The 19,542-nt window shown below is 32.9% G+C and overlaps 1 protein-coding gene across 2 annotated transcripts in view; it reads right to left on the reverse strand.

Annotated features, from left to right (window-relative positions):
* Nucleotides 1-19,542, reverse strand: part of LOC140441051 (small G protein signaling modulator 1-like) — an 82,421-nt gene that overhangs the window by 14,217 nt on the left and 48,662 nt on the right. The window contains exons 6-14 of one of the 2 annotated variants that reach the window (XM_072531470.1): nucleotides 17,923-18,018; nucleotides 17,485-17,624; nucleotides 14,597-14,800; nucleotides 12,547-12,736; nucleotides 11,176-11,478; nucleotides 10,806-10,959; nucleotides 7,537-7,807; nucleotides 6,396-6,554; nucleotides 2,894-3,042 (exon numbers count right to left, since the gene is read on the reverse strand). In XM_072531470.1, the coding sequence (XP_072387571.1) occupies nucleotides 2,894-3,042; nucleotides 6,396-6,554; nucleotides 7,537-7,807; nucleotides 10,806-10,959; nucleotides 11,176-11,478; nucleotides 12,547-12,736; nucleotides 14,597-14,800; nucleotides 17,485-17,624; nucleotides 17,923-18,018 (1,666 nt within the window). Of the gene's footprint in view, nucleotides 1-2,893; nucleotides 3,043-6,395; nucleotides 6,555-7,536; nucleotides 7,808-10,805; nucleotides 10,960-11,175; nucleotides 11,479-12,546; nucleotides 12,737-14,596; nucleotides 14,813-17,484; nucleotides 17,625-17,922; nucleotides 18,019-19,542 lie in introns of both variants that reach the window. The other variant, XM_072531469.1, reaches the window with a different exon arrangement.

Genomic DNA, 19,542 nt, shown 5'->3' on the forward strand with positions numbered 1-19,542 from the left:
TTGATGAGATAGCTATTAATGATGATAGTAATGAGTTCTTTTGCCAATATAAATATACCTACATTTTCAAATATACTCATTTCCCGTCTGTAGCTCAAGAATGTAACACATGTTACATCTGTTCTGTTCGTCCGAAGACCCTTTTTTTAATTAGGTGAGATACATTCTCATTATCTTAAAAATCTCTTGTTTTATTTTTGTATTTCTCGTTTTTTCATGGTCCTAATTTCGACCGGTGCTCTGCTAATCTTCCTATACTATAATTCCACTATTTGGAAGAGTGATTTCATTGTTTGAAGGCAAAGAAGTGCGGAGAGACGTATGGAAATCCAGTGGCGTACACTCACTTTTATTTCAACGTTAATTATATTACATTTATTAAATATTATTTGTTCGAAATAGGGCACAATATATTTATTTACAAGTTTTCACTGACGTGTCGATCTCTATATCTAAAGACCGTTGTCAAAGATATACATGATAGTTATATTTATTTTAGTTGTCTATTATTATTAGCTATATATTTACATAATCTTTTATTATTTATTTTTTTTTTAACTTTAAAAATGGTCTTTGGAATAGAGATCGAAACGTCAGTAAATTAAACATGTAAATAGATATATTGTGGCTTATTCCCAAGATTATTTCTAAAAATACGGAACGCCACAAGCAAAAAGGTATAGAAAAATAAATGTAACTATCATTTGTATATTTGAAAACGGTCTCTGGATATAGAGATCGAAACATAAGTAAATTAAATATATGAATAAATATTTTGTGGCTTATTCCCAACATTCCCCTAAAAATACAGAATGCCATAAGCAAAAAACTATACAAAACAAATAAATTTACAGAATGCTCATTAATGCTACCCGATGTGGCAGAAGTTACGGTAAAACGTTTATTGACGTGACCTGACCAGGTTCTAATTTTCTTAAGATTCTCTTAAACCAGCGCTGAAATGCTTTGTCATTTCTTCATTATAATCTCATATTTCTCTTGACTCAAATTGAAGCAAGCCATCATTAGGAACCCTGTATCACTTGGTATATGGGTAATGCTTTGCGTTTACTTTTGACATTTAAATCTTGCCAAACTTTTCCAACTGTATGACCTTCGTTAATCCAGCTTTCATCCAAATATTATATTTTCCGGCCAATGCTGCGAATTTTGCGTATTTCTTTTAAATATGTTCTTCTCCACACAATAATTTCGTTTTTTTTTCTAATAACATACTTTTTCTGTTGCGTTTTACATATCGAAAGATAATTTCGCGCATAGTCCTGATTGATACTCTACGAGATATCTTGAGTAAGAAGTAATCATTTTCGAGCTCTTGAGAACTTTAGTGTTGGAATTTCACTTCGAAAATAAAATGAATAAATTCTTCGCCGAATAAAACTACTTGTCTCATCATCCAGTACAATATTTTTTCTACCTCTAGTTTTACCTTTTTCTTGCTTTTTATTTTCTGATGTATTTTTGAGCACACGATAAATACAGCGACCGGATACTTTTAATAAACTGCTACAAATGTCGACCGCTTAGCTAACATTTGATGCCATTTTTCTGCTGACAATTCCTTCATATCGTATCACTACCTTCTCTTTTGACGTTAACATTTTGTGTCTCTTTTGCGGATTTTCATTTTTTAATCAACATCAGAATTTTTCTGTTTTCACTTGGACCAACTTGGTTGTTCGTTCATTGTATTTCAATAATCACAGCATATAACTAAAAATTCGCTATAAAACGACAAACTCCAATAACACCCGGTTTATCACCACAAAATTCAACCGCACAAAATGTAATAACAAAATACAATAAAAGCACTCCCGCCAGCACCGCCTATATAAATGAACGTTTCTTGCTTCGGCAAGGGCGGCGGTGTTACCGTTGCGATGCTTTACAAATCCCCAAGTTGCCAAGTCTTTGAAACAGAATCGGAATGAAATGTAAAATATCGATTTTTATTTTATAAAGTTAAATATGTAACGAAACGGAACATGTAAATAAAATTTATTACATTACAATTTTGTGGTCAATTTTTTACGATTGAAAAAACTCATTTGTTGGTATTTTTATGACGGTAATAATCGCTGCGTCGAAGAATTCAGGTTTGTATGACCATAACTGCTACTTGTGAACAAGAATCGGCTATACTATACGACAACTCGTAGTCAATTATGCTATAGAGAAGCACAAATAAATAATGTACTATTTATACATCATGTGATTTCTTATGAGAAAACGCAAATTAAACGGGTAGTTTTCGACGGCCACTGTGTACATTTAAATTTGAGGATATTCGGCATTTAAACGATGAATCACTCTTCCAAATAATGGATTTATACTTTAACAAGATTCCTAATTTCGTCCGGTGCTATGCAAATCTTTTATATTTTAATATAATGAATAATATTTAGAAAGCAAAGAGGTACTTTCCACCTTCTTTATTTCAATTTAAAGAGGTTTTAATGCCAACTACGAAACTATACACAATTACTTATATAATATTTAATAGATTTAAGTCACATTTAATTTAGGCACGTTAAATTAATATATTTGATATTTCCTTTGTACGGTCTCTTAAAGTTTAATCACGAATAAACTAAGGTAAATATAATTAACTAAACATTACTTATTAATTTTTTTTGTTTATATTTTTCGCGTGTTTCTTACCTAAAACGACTGAGCAAGGTCGTTCAACATACAAACTATATTAATGTCCTGAGCCTATTTCGGAGTGGTTTGTGTCACTTTATATATTACAATGGGTATTGCTTTCAAATTTAACAGAACAAATTATATTTTTACGATGCAAAAAGCTGCCAAATATTTTATGTGAGTCCTTACCTATACACATATACCAGATAAATAAAAATGCACTTACACTATATACACCCCCGTTAGAACTAGCGGGAGAAACACAGCAGGATCGAGCCGGAGACGCTAAACCATGTGTTTCTATACATGTATCCAAAGAGGAATTGTTTTCTTCAGTTACGGCATCCAAATTGCTCATCCGTGGGCTCTCGTTACCTGAAAGTAAATATTAATATTTTATTCCGGTATGAAACAAAGAGGAAAAGAATATATGGAATAAGAGGACTATATTTGAAAAACCATTAAGTAACGACGATTAAAAATAAAGTTAGGTTATGATCTGATAAGGAAATTTAGTTTAGAATATAATAAATAAGGTATGTAGGTAAGGAAAACTTTAAAAAGTCGATGTCGCATTGCAAAATTCGGTGTGGAAGGGATAGAAACATCAACGAAATCAATTTCAAAAGAATTAAAAGAGAGAAGTAAAAGATTTTTAGTTTAAACTAAATATATGTGGTTAGTAAGCAAAAGAGCTTGAAACGTTTGGTTTATAGGTACTATAAAAGTACTAAAAGCTACTAAATATAGATACAGAGATAAAAAACGAGAAAGAAAAGTATTGTGGACCATATTTGGCCGAGTTAACGAACAGGGTCTGTGGAGAAGACGATATAATTTCGAAAAGAAGAAGAAGAAGAGGGGGACCTAAACTCAGGTATCTGGAGCAGGACGATTTAAGGGAGATTGGAGTAAGGAAATGGAGAAGACAGACACTCGACATGGGGAGGATGGAAGAATGTTTTGAGGTAGTCCAGGGCTCACGAAGGGCTGTAGCGCTTACTAATGATGATGATGATTAAAAACGATTATATGTCTTAAGAATCATTTTACAGATTGCTAAAATTGTGATTAATGAGCTAGGAATTACGAGAAAAGTATAAGAATCTCGAAAAGGCAAATCAGTACAAAAGGGTTTCAAAAGATTAGAATAGAGTGCAGAGTGTAGAGATGGAAAAGAATAGAAATGAAGTTGGATGCAAAAGCAAAATAGATCTAAGTATCTAGTTTAAACTAAATAATAGCGAAACTAAAATAACAAACGAGAATTTGGAGTAAACAATAATGGAAATAACAAGTCTTTTGTAACGTTATAAACGTCACATCTTTATTAATTTATATTTAAATAATGATTTTATTTAAATTTTTTTATTAATTTATTAATTCCTTAACCTTCGGTGTTTTTTTATTATTTTTTCTTCACAAAATAGTTGGCGTCCTCTCTATTCCTGTCCGATAGACTAAATTAATATTCTGTTCTATTTTGACAGAAGAGCTAATTCCATCATAGAACTATGTTCTATGGCATCTGTGCTATATTTTATTGTAGTCACTCCACACTATTTCAGTCAATCAGCTTTTCTAACGTGGTGGGATATTTTTTTTGTGTGCATACTTCATCTAATTTACTTACCATTGCACGTCATTTGCATCATAGCCCGTGAGGTCACATGATACCAACACGAAATATTTAGGCAGTAGGTGTGTTCTTTTTTAGAATCACTTTGCCGAGTACACTGGCATTACAGCCACTAGACATATTTTATTATATACGTGTAGAAATAATATTTAACGATTTCTATTAATGTTAACTTAAAGAAATACACAATAATATGTTTCATTTAATTTGTATAAATGCATTATAAAGCGTTTTTATGAACAACATTTGTTCGGAACACACCGTAACTGTAATCGAACGAAGGTGATATTTTGGCATAAATTGGTAACACTTATTTGACAGTTGCGGTGTTGACACTTTTTGTACTTTATTATTTTGAATTTTAAAGTGAATACCTCTTGTTTTATATTTTTACCTATTTAATAAAATCTCTTCTTTTTAGAACAAAATTAGTGTGTTTTATTTTAAAAATGTCACGTAAAAATTTAAATAGTCGTTGCAAAGAGATAGTAGCTTCTTTGATTCATTATTTTGAACAGGAACGTGATAAGAACGGCCCCATTCTACCATTGACTGCTGTTAGAGAAGTATGTAAATGTATGTTTTGTATATTATTGTAGATGCTTAAAATATACATTCTTGTTTTAGCATGTAGCTGCAGCTTTAAATTTACATATTTCAACTGTGAGTTCTATTTCAAGCCGTAAAAACTAATACACTTCTCTCACCGCCCAAAAAACACGGTTCAAATTGTTAACAAGATTTTTTTTAACTCTTGTTTTGTTTCTCTTTATTTACATTAAATATTAATTTGTTTTGTTGTAGAATCCACTTTTGCAATCATTATGTGACCTATTTAATTTAAAATGGATTCAGGTTTTTTTTATACTTTAGCAACTGTGTCAACTTCGATCTGTCAATGATAATGACGTGCAACGGTAAGTAAATTAGATGAACTGTAGTTGAAATTTATATAAAAAAAGGAAATATGAAATAAGGTTTATTTTATGGTCTGCAGAAATCTCTTTGGGTTTATCGGATAGTTTATTAAATAAACCGATGGGTTAACCACATATAAAACCAACCAACTAAGACTGCATCTGTGTTCAAGACCACTCAAATCATCAGCAACCCATCGATGCCATAAGTATCATTTCATTTTATTGTAAAGCTATAAGGCTTGTGCAAACTAAGTATCATTATTTTGTTTTATGATAAATAAATATGATTAGTTAATTCATTGTTTTATTTGTTAACAACTGAATTTTCATTGTTTAATTCATAGTTTAAGATAAGACGTAATCACACTTGAGAGACTGAACTAGGCGAAGCATAGATGATCAGCTCTCATAGTTGATTGAGGTATTATTTTTTAATAGTACTTCAATTCTCTTTGGTGGTAGTCTTATCGTTACACATTGCCACCCAACGCCTGTTTGCAGGTTGAAGGATGCCATATCGTTACACTTTACTAAAATTCAAGTCTAATAGGATCTTGGAATGTGGGAAGTACTTTTGCATCTTGAAATGTGGGAGTTTGAGTACCCAAGAGTTGCACAAACTAATAAAAGAGAAAAAAAGTCAACAAATTCGAAGAAGGAAAACGATTGAAGCCCAACATAAGTTATTGAAAGCAAAAAATACGTCTATAAGGCGGCAAAAATAATCCCATTTACAGCCCTTTATGGCATCAAAACTTAAAGATGAACAAAGAATAAGAAAATTCGTTGAATATCTGAAAGCGGAGTGAGGTAAGGAAAATCTTCAAAGAAGTTTGAATGAGACATAACGATTGGACGAGGCGAACAGATATAGAAATTGGGCAGCTGTATGGAAAACCAGAAAATTCCCAGATCGTTAGACTTAGAAAACTGAGTAAGTTGGATTACTTGATAAAATTGGAAGAATGGAAATACTGGGAGGCAAAGTGTAGAAAAAAGAGGACGGAAATGACAGAAGTGAATGTAAATTTTACGAAAAATGAAGACAAGAAATTTGGCAACGGCAACCATAAATAAAAAAAAATTGAAAAATGTGCAGTTAAATTTCAATTCATGGGACTCTAAGGCAGTGGTGATTTAAATGATTGTATAAAAATGTGATTAGTTACCTAAATTACATATATCAACACTCGCATTTATCACAATCACATTATGTATAAAGTCTTTTAATTCTTCGTTAACATTTACAATAGATTGTTGTTCACTTTCTTTAGAATCTTCAGTATCTGCTTCAACTTCATCTTGTACTATTACGATATCTTCTTTATCTAAAAAAATTAAATATTTTTATTAGTCACTGATATAGAAAAACGTTTCTTTTATAACTATTTACAAAATTGTATTTACATTAACATTATAAAAAATAGATAAACACAAATATTTCTTAACTATTTATTCACGAATTTATCAGCAAACCGGCAATACAGAAAAAAATACGAATATTTTATAATTGATGATGGAAATGGAAGTCTAACAGCCACAATGTTAACAGCTGACAACCGACATGTTGACAGTTGACAGTTGACAGCCGCCATGTTAGATTGATCATGTGACGTCAGTGGGCGTGACTTAAGGGCCCATTAGCTAATGGGCCAATAGGTGTGCGGCGGACATCTTGTCATAAGGCGTAACTTACAACTTACCTGCACACAAAAGATCAATAATATGGGGATTTTTCTAAGATCAGCAAAATTTTTCAGTGAGCAACCTCCCCAAACTCCGCCGAATATACATTAGTGATAAATGTCGGAGGAATGGCATTACTTGGAAGCAGTTGCATGTTTTTTTAATGTTAGGTACATCTTTATTTAACGAAGTTTACGAATATTCTGATTAAAATTTTCTGAATGTAAAAGTGGGTTATTCTAATCACCGCATTGGTCGCTCAGTAGAAGCATGATTTTAAAAATCGTTACATTTTATATTTAGAAATACAAAACATTAAGTAGATATTTGAATAATGCACAGTTTTGATCGAAGTGGATGAAAAAGTAGAAGTAGAAAATGATATAGCTATGTTACTATATATTAATGTTGGGCGTATCAAGTGAAATAACGGGATTCACGATAGGTCACGACAGCTATGATACGGTGAATTTGATATATTATTTTGTATTTTGATGTGTAATAAAATATCTGTCCATCAGGTACGATCTGAGTATAGGGAAGTAGTTACCCATTTTCTCGAAGATCTATCTGACGTCCAGGAATATCACAAAAGAACACATTTTTATTTATTTAAAGACTCACCTACATTGCTGCCATATGTACTAATTTTATTTTCGCTACTTAAGGCTTCATCATTTTGTACGTTTGTGTTATCTGCAGGGGCAGGATTAACTTCTTTAGCGTCTACTTCCTTGTTTTCCTCCTTAACTTCCTTACCTCCTCCAGAATCTTCCTCGTCACTCATATATTTAATGGTATTCTGTTTCGTATGTTTATGTTTCTTCTTGCCACCTTCTTTGTCTTCTTCTAGAGATTCGTCCTCGTCATCGGTAATGACATCATCTTCAAAAACCTATAAAAAAACATAAATTTTGGTGAAAATGTGAAACTTGAATAGAAACACCTTACCAATAAGCAATAGAATAAAAAATAGGAAACAGAAAACGAACATCACCATCAATGGTGCCACAGTTATTATGTGCCAACTAAACTAAACTTTCTGACTACGACTTTCCTGGAATCCTTATCCACACCATTCCCCATGTTAACCTTGGTATATCTCATCGTCTAATTCACTTGGATTTTTACAATTTAATACGTCTTGTAGGATAGTTTTCTGACTAGATGCTCCACACACTGCGGTATCAGGTTGTTTTGCAGTAATTATATCTTTTGTTTCAGCAATTTAGGATATTTCGGAGGTGGTAAATCTGCAATTCATCAGATTGCAACCCTGAGTCAAATTTTACAACATAACGTTATTACCTTGCTTAGGCGGTGTTCTCTTCAAGAAGGGGAGACGGTGTGCCTCTTCAAGGAGGGTCTCCCTTCTTTTTTTGCGGAAGTTTTGGATGGTAGAGCAACGTAAGTAAAAGGGGTGAGTGACAGTATGCTGTTAGCGGAGCAGAGCAAGCTGAAAGTGGGCCTGTGTGTGTTTTTTTTAGGAAGAAGTTGAAAGCCTAGCACGCCTCGAGGAGAAAGCATCGCTGTCACCAGATACATTATGGGAACGGCTATTGGATAGCTTTATTTTATCTGCGATATTTAATGGGGGTTGTTTCTAGGACGTCGTGATACTCATCAGGAATTTCGTTACCAGTCAAGTGTAGACGATTGGCTGGAGGGAATGGAACTTTTTTTATGGAATTCTTGGTGAGTATATGCCTTAGGAGGGATGGCAATGAGTTTTGAGGGTCAGTTTAGCTATTGTGGCTGTCACTATTATATATTGTGTATAATGTAGGAGCTAAAATTAAGCCTTGTAGGATTACAGCTAGCGAAGTAAATGGAGTTTGTTGGCTACCTTTACGCAGCTTGTCCGATTGTAGAGATAGAAATAGATGATTTTGATAAATGATATAGGCAGTCCAATGCGATGGAGTTTTTCGATCAGTTCGACATGCCAGACTTTATATAAAGCATTTTCGACGTCTAGAAAGATGCCTATGGCGAACCTATTTTGTTTGTTTATGGATTGTAAGATAAAAGTGACTACTTCAATCAGTGCATTTTGAGAGGAGTGACCAACTTTGAATCCAAATTGAAAATTGGGAACTAGAAAGTGAGCGTCTAGGAATTCTACGAGTCTTTCCTTGAGGGTCCTCTCGTAGACTTTACCTAGAGTATTTAAGAGTAATATTGACCTGTAGGAGTTTGTGCTCGTTTGGGGTTTCTCTGGTTTGGGAATCATGATTGTGTTATACTTTCCAGAGGATGAGCAAGCAAACATACTCTCTGAAAGTTTTTTGAGGCATCTTCTATGGATGCAATCTGGGCCAGGAGAAAACTTTTTCCAACGTCACACATCTGCCTGACGGTGTCCTCCTACATAGGAGCTACCGTCGGATTAAGATGGAGCTCTATGTGCAGTAGAGGGTTGAAGAGTATATATTCCACTCTCCACTAGGTAGCTATCAGTGTATGTACACTGAAATTTGAATTTTTTGGCGAGATAAGTGCAACCTGTAGTGAATTTTTAAAAGCGTTTGCCTTGTTTTGTGGATTGTTGAGTTATTTACTTTTAGCTGAGAATGTAACTGAGATTTTTGATTGGTTAGGACTTTGAGTTTCAAGCAAAATTATTTTGAACCTTCCTTCTAATCAAGGCCAGAAGTGACTTGCATCAACTTGCCTTGTTTCAGCTTGTTCACCTCTAGTCTTATTGGCACCAAGAGTCGGTTGTACTGTGTTTTGATGATGGGATCTCGGAATCTTTTATACTCTCTAAAAAGTCTACGCTTAGACTTTCAATATTGGAAATTCCTATATCAACAAGATTTCTTGTTGACATATTTTCCTTGTCAAATTTTGAAAAAAATCACTGGAATATGGCATAGATACTCATCACATATTTATAGATTACAAGGTAGACTATGACTGTCAATAAAGGAGAAATGATCAAAGCAATAAAAAACGAAGCAGTACTAAGTCAGATGGTAAATTTAACAAAACGCTGTACAAAAGACATATGTAGCACTAAAAGAAGCGGCTGCAAAAATGGGTTTATTAATACACACCAACAAAACGAAGTACATGAAAATAAGCACTCGGCCTCAAATCCTATTTTTGGGCTCAACCTCATTATTAAAGCCTCAAGTATGTTAAGAAATACAAAGTTAAAACTATACAAAACAATAATACGCTCAGTCCTAACATATGGTTCAGAGACCAGGTCTCTAACAAAAAATGATGAAAACATGTTACAATGTTTTGAAATTCAGTATTAAGGTGAATCTATGGAGCGGTGAATGACAATGGAGTGTGGAGAAGCCGATACAACTTTGAACTTACCAGGTACCAGATACCACATATCGTACAATACATTTAGATAGGACGTCTGAGGTGGGTAGGGTATGAAATTCGGATAGAAGAAAATGACCTAACTAAACCCTCCTTGGTAGACCCATTGGTCAAAGTCCCAAAAATCCAATTGACTCATATGGACCTACTGAGCAACAATGCTCATCAAAATTCAGGCTGTTCACATAAAAAACTATAAAACATCAATAACAATAACAAAACTGGACGAATTAAAAAACGTAAAAATAAAACAAGAATGGCAGATCGAATCAATATTGAAGTTTATCTTAAAATTCAAATAAACGTATAGACACAGTTACAGAGAATGAAAAATACAAAATCAATGCAAGAAATACCACAAATAAAAAAATATGATGTAGAAGAAAAGACAACAACAAATATGGGACAAAATAGTTGCCATTATATAAAGGGAAGTAAAAATATTAAAGAGCGCTAGAAAACGTAAGAAGCGGTAGATATATTTTGTTTGCTACTTTTAAATATCCAACACAAACTAAATTTTATATTTATCTGCTTATAAAGTCACTTACTTCATTACAAAGTTCTTCTTGCGTTTGAGCTGGTACTTGCTCTCCTGACATACTTTCGCTGCTCAGTTTTGCAATAGCATGGGCCTGGTTTTCCTTGTCTCTTTGCTTTACTATTGCCTCCACTGCCAACCATTCTGACATTGTGTTTTCGTATCTGAAAAAAACGTACATTTAACAAACATGTAGATGTCTATGATATTGATTTAAGGCAAATATTAAAGTTTTTGTTTAATTTTTTCAATCCTTGTGGGATACCTTCAAGAAAATATATTGGATGAATATTAAAAGCACTGCCTAGAGACCAGTGTTATACAGAGACAGAGATAAGGCATGATGTATACATAGATTACAAATTTAATTTTTTACTTACGCTTGTCTAGTTTCTTCGCTAAGTTCTTTCCTTTGCTCCGAAGTACTTCCAAATTTATAGTGTCCTAGTAAATACGGCCATATTTCGTGCCTAAGATCTTGCGCAATGCCACCAAAATACGTCAGTCGATACACTTCGGCATAATCGGAAACTACACCGTCTAGACATAGTTCAGCCCATTTCTCTATTGTTATTCCTTCGCTTGCTCCATCTCCGTTGATTATTTTGGTATGGACTAATCCACTTAAATGAGTTCTAACTGTAGAGAGGTGTCGGCAGTATGCCAACCAACCATAGAATGCCCTAAAAAATATAATTTTAAATTATCGCGAACATTGTTTGATTTATCGATAGGGACTTCATGCATAAATGGAGTTTGTAGTCATTTAATGTCCAGAGCTAGGGTTGTTCCGGGGTCGATCAAAGTCCACGGAGTTTCAGAGTGTATTCTTATGTATTTTGACCCGTTAAGTTCAAATTTCAAACTTGCTTTTGCGTCAAAAGTGACGGGAATTTGTTATAAATAATTTAATTGTTTAAATGATTATAATTCGTAAATTAACAAATGTAAATCATTTTTACCAAATGACATTTATTCCTTTAAAAAAACCTACAAAATGATATTTAATAAACCTTAATCGAATAATTAAAACATTTTGAATAAAATAACTTTATATTAGCTCAAATTAAAAGAAAAACTAGCAGCTTTAAAACTAAACCTTAATTATAATGGAAATATTATTTGTAAGAAAACTATAACAATTTTAAACGGACATTTTTTAATAAAAATGGCCTATAATTTGTTTATAAGGTTTTTTAGCCAAGTTTAGGTTCAAACAAGAAAAAAACGTTATCGCTAATAAGGCATAAAATACAATTCAAACAAATTAAATAAGTTTTGATCCAAGGAACAACAAAAAAAAATCGGAGTGTCCGGTTAATCTTACACCCCAGTGTAATTGTATTTATATGAAATTATTTTAAAACAAAAACTGTTTTAAAAATTTAAACAGATGATTCAATACTGTCATTAATCGGATAACATTTATGTCTTTTAAATTTTGACAATCCTTGCGAATCATATCTTTTATTAACAAATATTCTTTTAATTTTTTACTTCCCATTTAATATCTGTATTTTGTTATTTTTCACGCAGTTTGTAATTTAAACCCGCATAACATAAAAGAACGGCTATTTTATGACGCTATCCGTGACGTCGCCATCTTGTGGCGCTAGCTCTATAGTGACGCCATCTTGTAGCGCTAGTTCCGTGATGACGCCATCTTGTAGCGCTCGTTCCGTGACGCTTGCCTCAGCATTTTACTATAGAGAAAAAAGTAACTTTAAAAGCTCCGCTTCAAAAATGCTCACCTGGATATAATTTGTCTTTTCATAGAATCACAGACAGCTTGTATACAGACACTGGGAGGACTATCGGGTATATTTTGGTCTATGCTGAAGCTTTTGGAGGAACTTTCTGAACTAGTACTAGTGCTACCTAATTGAACCCTAACTTTAGTTGGTAATGAGGCGTGTGTATCCATGAGCTGATTTCTTTTCACTAAAAAAGATCAAATTATATATAAAAATGTTACAAGTCTATTAGACTGAATTAATGATTTTAATTTTAAATTCTTGTAGGTCCAAAAGATCTAAAGAATAATATTGTGACTATTGAGGTGGTGGTTCTACTTTGTTTATGTTATTGCTTTCTAAAAAACTCTCCAGGTAATTTGTAAAATCTCCAGCAAACTTTCGAGATAATTTTGCCTCCCATCAGATAGTAGATGGGTGCACAAAATATTTGCGACAAAGTAACTGTTTAATTATGTTTCCCGACGTAATAGTTATATACAACCATCGAAAAATATCGTAATTTAGAAAGACCACAAAATGAATGGCATTATTTAGCTATATTTAACTATCTTGCTTTAGATTTGGCTAACATGCTCCCTTGGTGGCAAAATTTTGATATGGACACAACAATCATAAATTCAGTGGCGCAAACAGGGGGGGGGGGGTTTGGGGGTTAAACCCCCCCTCTCAGGGCCCTATTCCAACACTGTTACTCACACATTTTAAGGACTCAAAATGGAGGTAGCATCATAAGAAAAGTTCGGTGACCAACCAAAACCCCCTCAGAGGTAAACTCTAGGTGCGCTACTGCATAAATTTATGACTCTTAAATGGTAGTGCTTTTGAAAATATTTTAAATAGATCACATATAATCAAATACGATTTGACTGTAAATGACTTTAATAACTATTTTAATGGGAATAAGCCATAATTGAAAGTTAAAATAAGTTTAATTACATTAATGTTTGTATTTTCAGAACGATTTCCGAAGTATAAATTAAAACGTCAATAAACTTATTTTAACCTTCAATTGTGGCTGATTTCCATTAAAATAGTAATTACATTAAAATGCCATAAGAAAATAGCGTAATGTTATAGCTTAATAAAAATGTTATTACATTACTATCAAATAATTCTCCTGTATATATTACAAAGGTAACAAAGTTTTAGATGATCTTATTTTTTTAAATCTTTAAATCTTTACACCTTTCTTTTAAAGAAAACAAAGAATTGTAAACAAGTTATATGCAATATTATGTTTAGGATCTTTTTTATGACTAGCCGTCCAAAGAAGGAAGGCACATTTTAAAGCCTGCTCTAATTACGATTATTTTCGATGGCCCTGTATTTTTTTTGTCACCTGACTTATTCAATATTTATGGTGAACATGTCATGAGGATGGTTTTAGATGGATGGGCCGGTGGAGTAACAGTGGTTGGTAGGAAAATCTCCAATTTAAGATTTGCTAATGACACTACACTTATAGCAGCAAATGAGCAAGTAATGTTTAATCTCCTGCGAAGAGTTGAGTACGAAAGCAATAAAGTTGCTGTGAAAATCAATAAAGTTAAGATAAAAATATTGGTGGTCGACAGATTCCAGACTAAACTCCTAACTAAAGTTTGGAAAGACAGATGTATCGCTCAAAATATCAAGATGAGACTGGTGAATGCCCTTGTATTCTCAATATTTCTATACGGGGCAGAGACTTGGACTCTTTGCGGACGCGAGAGCTAAAAAATTGATGCCTTTAAGACGTGGTGCTGGAGAAGAATACTGCGCATACCTTGGATAGCTCATAGGACAAACGTTTCCATTTTAAATTAACTCGAAATTAAAAAAAAGTCTCTCCAATCGTTCCGGGGAGAAGATTAAGAGGATGATCACCAACTAGATGGTTGGACTTAATTAAGAATTCAGCTGGAAACTCATTCTGCGAAACTACCAGCTAAAGATAGAAACTAATGGAGAAAAATTGTTAGAAAATAGGGAAACCACAAGAGAGAGAGTATTTTTTTTACTTAAATTAATAAAATAATTTTCGTTTAAAGATCGTACTACTTACGTATGTCTTTATGATTGCATGTATTATCGACGATCCTGAACACGTAGTCTTTACTAGTATCTTCATTTTCCGTTAAGGCTGGCAATGGTCTTCTTCTTTTTGTGTAATTTTTTCCTGATCTTTGAGACCACAACGGCGGATCCAGCCTTCCATGAGGTAGCAGTCCTGTCTCTATACAACTCAGAAACGCCAACATATGTCCACCTGAAAACAAACCTTTGATGGCAAAACAATGTAAAAAAAGTAATAACTCAATAGAAAATAAATGTAAAAAAAATAAAAGGAAATTAATTATATAATTAGAATATAATTATATGATAAGAAGATGATATAATATGAAAGTGTCTACGTAAGTTGAAAGCACATGGAAAACTTTTTTACTGTTAATTTTAATTCGCTCAAACATCGCTAAAATGTTACAGCAGACATTAACCCTTCAATGTCCATTAGATTTTTAATTAATTTTGTTTTGTGGAAGTTTGCTTATTATTTTTTATCATAACAAAAATGATGTTCGATTTCGGTAATTTGAGAAAAATTTGCAATTTTTTTTTTTCAATTAAAATGATGAAATGATTGCATGCTATAAAAGTTTTTAATTCCAAACAACTTTCCAAAATATAAGTTTTCGATGTGAAATATAAAGGTACTTTACTCTTGAGCAGAAATTCATATTTTTTGTCATACCTCGTATAATATTGATAAAATTTGATATCTATTGGTTGCATCTTAGGTTTTAGACCATGGTCTTTTTATGAACAATAACTTTTTTCGTAAAATAATAATAACAGAGTTTCCCATATGGTTCCAACTTACGTAAATACACTGTATAAACAGAACTACAGGCCTTGAAGATCTCTGGATTGTCATAGGTTAGTTTTATCCATGTTTTTCCTTCCTAATATTTCAACTATTTATGCAACTATAACCTCTGATCTACTTAAATTAAAAACCTAGTTCGACTCTAATTTATTATCTTTTAACGTGGATTAAAACAACATGAACAGCAACATTATCATATAAAGGAGCTCTTCAACCCTTGCTTCTTAATAACAGCCAGATCAGTATCGTCGATTCTGTAAAATTTCTTGGTACTTTTATAGACAGCAACCTTAAATGGTCCAACTAGCCTCAGCCTGCTATGCAATAAGATCGGTTTGGAAAGAAATTAATTTAGCATCTTCCAAAACAACATATTTTTCTTTGTTCGAGTCTCATCTTCGATATGGTCTTCCTTTTTGGGGTGCTAGTACAGCTGCCCAATCAGATGTTATTTTAAAATTACAAAAAAGCAATAATTGTATCTTAAAAACTGTTTGCTTAATTCGTAAACACCTACATGTTTTTCCAGCAAGACCTAATCATGACTACTTCACCAGAAATTCAACCTTTAATGTATATTTAGCGATCCCGTCTACTGAGTAGACGGGATCGCTAATATAATATAGAAATCTATATTATATTCGGCAAAAAAATTATACAGCCATCTCCCTTTGCCACTTAAATCTGCAACTTCTTTCCTTAAATTCCGTAAAATGAAAAAAGCCTATCTATCTGAAAGACCATATTATTCAATGGAAGAGTTTCTTAACGAATAGAAAGTTATCAAGTAAAATTTTATCCTTCCTTTATTTTGACACTTAAACGCTATTTTTTTACGGTATAGGTTTTAACGGATATGTAATTTTAGAGTTATCAAATGGTCGAATTGGTGCTTCACGTTAAAGTTGGCAGCTGTCAGTCAAAGGTCGTATGTGACAGCAAAATAATAAATTTTTTTTTGTTTTCTTTCACCCAAGGTATCAAGGAAGTTATTTGAGCAAGCCAAACAGTATTTTTGGTTTGAAAAACAGGACATTCCAGAGGGTTGACTCATCGCACTTCTTTTACTAAAAGGTCATCAGTGCTTGTAAAACGCAGCCTTTTTGTCTTTTTCACTATTTCCTTGTTCATAATTGATAAATATAATGTAATAAAATAAAATGTTGTATTTGTCTCGCAGATGCTTAACCAAGAAAGCAGAAAACACGTCAACACCTGTTAACTAATGCACAGAAATAAAATTACAGAACAGGAACTTCAATCTCCGAGTCCCGAGTCTTGACGAATTGGTGCGATTCGGTGCTAACGTTACCGAATATCAAACCCGCGTACGGTAACGGAGCCCGTAAAAGTTAAAATCATTTACGTTATTCAATTTTCAGACTGCGCATGCTCCATTGCTAAAATATCGTTACAGTATTCTCACTCTTTCACTTGATAACTCTCAGAACTCTCTAATAACTAAGAAATTACAGTACGTTGATGTTCAAGTAACCAAAGTATATATATATATATATATATATATATATATATATATATATATATATATATATATATATATATATATATATATATATATATATAATATATAATATATATATATGGGTGTCACATGCGGCTGCATGGTTAAACTGCATAAACTTATTGGTTCGTAAGGGTTTATTATGCAATTTGCAAATTATTTAAATTTTGCAATGGATTGTATATTTGATTATCTTTTATTTTGTGATATTGACGATTTATGTAATTTTAGTAAATTTTAAATTGTTATTATTTTTCTGACTGTTTGTAAGCTTTGTGCATAAAATTGTACAATTTTCAGTGACAATAAAGCATATTTTTCTATTCTATTCTATTCTATTCCTTGACGGCCCCATTCTTTCATCCCTTTCGTGGGCAAATGTTAACTCAGGAAGAAATAATTCCTAACAACGACGTACAATCCAAGCAAAAATGTGTTATTGATGTAGTCTGTTAACAGCAACAACACAACGAACATCAAAGCAGAATCGAAAAAAGTACAAGTCAATATTCAAAAATTTTGCAAGTGAGCTTACATGTCTTACCTTTGGGAAAGTGAATTGGTGGTCTTTGGACACCATCTTGTCCAACCAGGATCACAGTACCGCCGGTCTCACTATCTTGGTGACAGTGAACATATACAATGTCGTCAAGTCTGACGTTCAAAGCATAATCCCAATATATACTGCAAATAAAAACAGTTTAGTAACTTTATTAAAAGAGAAACCATTTTTTAAATTGAATAAGTGTTTCATTCAGTGAACTTTATAGTGTAAATCATTTTTTATTACAATTAAAATTAGATTTCTTCCTTAATTAAGTTTAACGTAAGTATAGCCAGCACAACAGCAGGTAAAGGTGGTTGTCAAGATCATAAACCATTATTGATTTGTATCTGATTAAGATATGTATTAATTTATTTAGTTAAATATACTTTTAAAAAGACCTATTAAATTAAAAACTATACTTTTCTTTATACTAACCTTTTATCTTGCGCTTCGTCGACGAAACCGTTCATAAGCTGATTTGGAGTCCATTTTATAGCTAGGCCAGACGCCATTTGGTGCAAACTTAGATACCTGTAAAAATATTTAGTGCAAACAGAATTTAAAGTGGTGAAAATCTTTATCGGTGCGAATATCATTTTTCTGTGCGAATTTTTATTTTGCAAGCAAAGTTAAGCAAATCGATCGCTTATTGCAAAGTAAGGATTTCATATTCAAATCAATCAGAAGAACTCCGTAAGTAGCGAAATTAATGCACGTATTTCCAGCGGGAATCGTACATACTATGCTAATAAAAGATTGATGACATCGAAATTATTAGACAAAAGAACCAAAATGACTATCTACAGAACACTGATTAGACCCGTAGTAACATATGGATGTGAAACTTGGGTAATGACGAAAAATACTGAGGAAAGTATATGGCCCGGTACAAGAGGAAGATGGCACATGGAGAATCAGGAGAAACGACGAGGTTAATGAGTTAAATGAAGGTTATGACATTGTAAGATTTGTGAAAAGTCAAAGACTGTCATGGCTGGGACATGTGCAGAGACAGAATGATGCAAAAACAACAAAGAAAATGTTACAATGGAAGCCCATAGGAAGGCGAAAAAAAGAAAGGCCCAGAAAGAGATGGTTGGATGACGTGGAAGACGACCTGAAAACAATGAACATAAGACAATGGAGAAGAAGGGCACAAGAGAGATCTGAATGGAAGGACATAGCCAGACAGGCAAAGACCCATCCAGGGTTATGATGCCAAAAGAAGAAGAAAAAGAAGGATTTCATATTAAAGAAAAGGGTAAGTCTTAAGCTGGTAAAGACAAGCCGGGGAGTTGGTCCACCCTGTCACAAATTTGGATTCCTCAAAAAAGCTCGAGTTCTCACTTCAAAAAGAGGTATTAATCTTAAAATATAGGGTTTTGTAGTGTTTTTTGAATAAAATCTAAGGAAAAAGTATTTAAAACAGCCAAGAGTAGACAAAGAATGGATTCTCTTATCTTGCCTTTTGTCCACAATATACAAAAAATAAAATTACAGTGTACATTTTCGGGACTGAAATTTTCTACTGAAATTTTATTCTTTTGAGCGATGTCAAATGTCACCATTTCATGAATTAAACTATAAAATAATTGTCTTCTTCGGCATCATAATGCTTAAGAAAAGACGCTGCCTTGGCTTTTAAATTGTTAATAAAGAATTGTATTTGTGCACCTCCATCAACATTTTTGGTCCACATCGTGAGCACAATTTTCGATAATAAAAATATTCGATAACGATGTTGTATTGTAGATAACTATTTCTCCACCACAGTGTACCACTCTGTTCCTCGAATAAAAATTATTTTAGCGATCCTTGAGCTTCACTGTTCATTTTGGATAAGGATAAGTATATTTTATTACGACTAGGATTGAACATGATCAAGGGTCATTGTGAAAATTACAGACGAATTGCGGTAAACAGCACAATAAGTAGGATGTATGGGAAACTTATTAAGAACTAAATAGAAAATGACTATAGAGATTACGAAGCAGAGAAGCAAGCTGGTTTTAGAGCCGGGCAATCCACAGTAAACCACTTGTACTCTATTACGCA

The sequence above is a fragment of the Diabrotica undecimpunctata genome, chromosome 5 (assembly GCF_040954645.1).
Source record: "Diabrotica undecimpunctata isolate CICGRU chromosome 5, icDiaUnde3, whole genome shotgun sequence".
Taxonomy (NCBI): domain Eukaryota; kingdom Metazoa; phylum Arthropoda; class Insecta; order Coleoptera; family Chrysomelidae; genus Diabrotica; species Diabrotica undecimpunctata.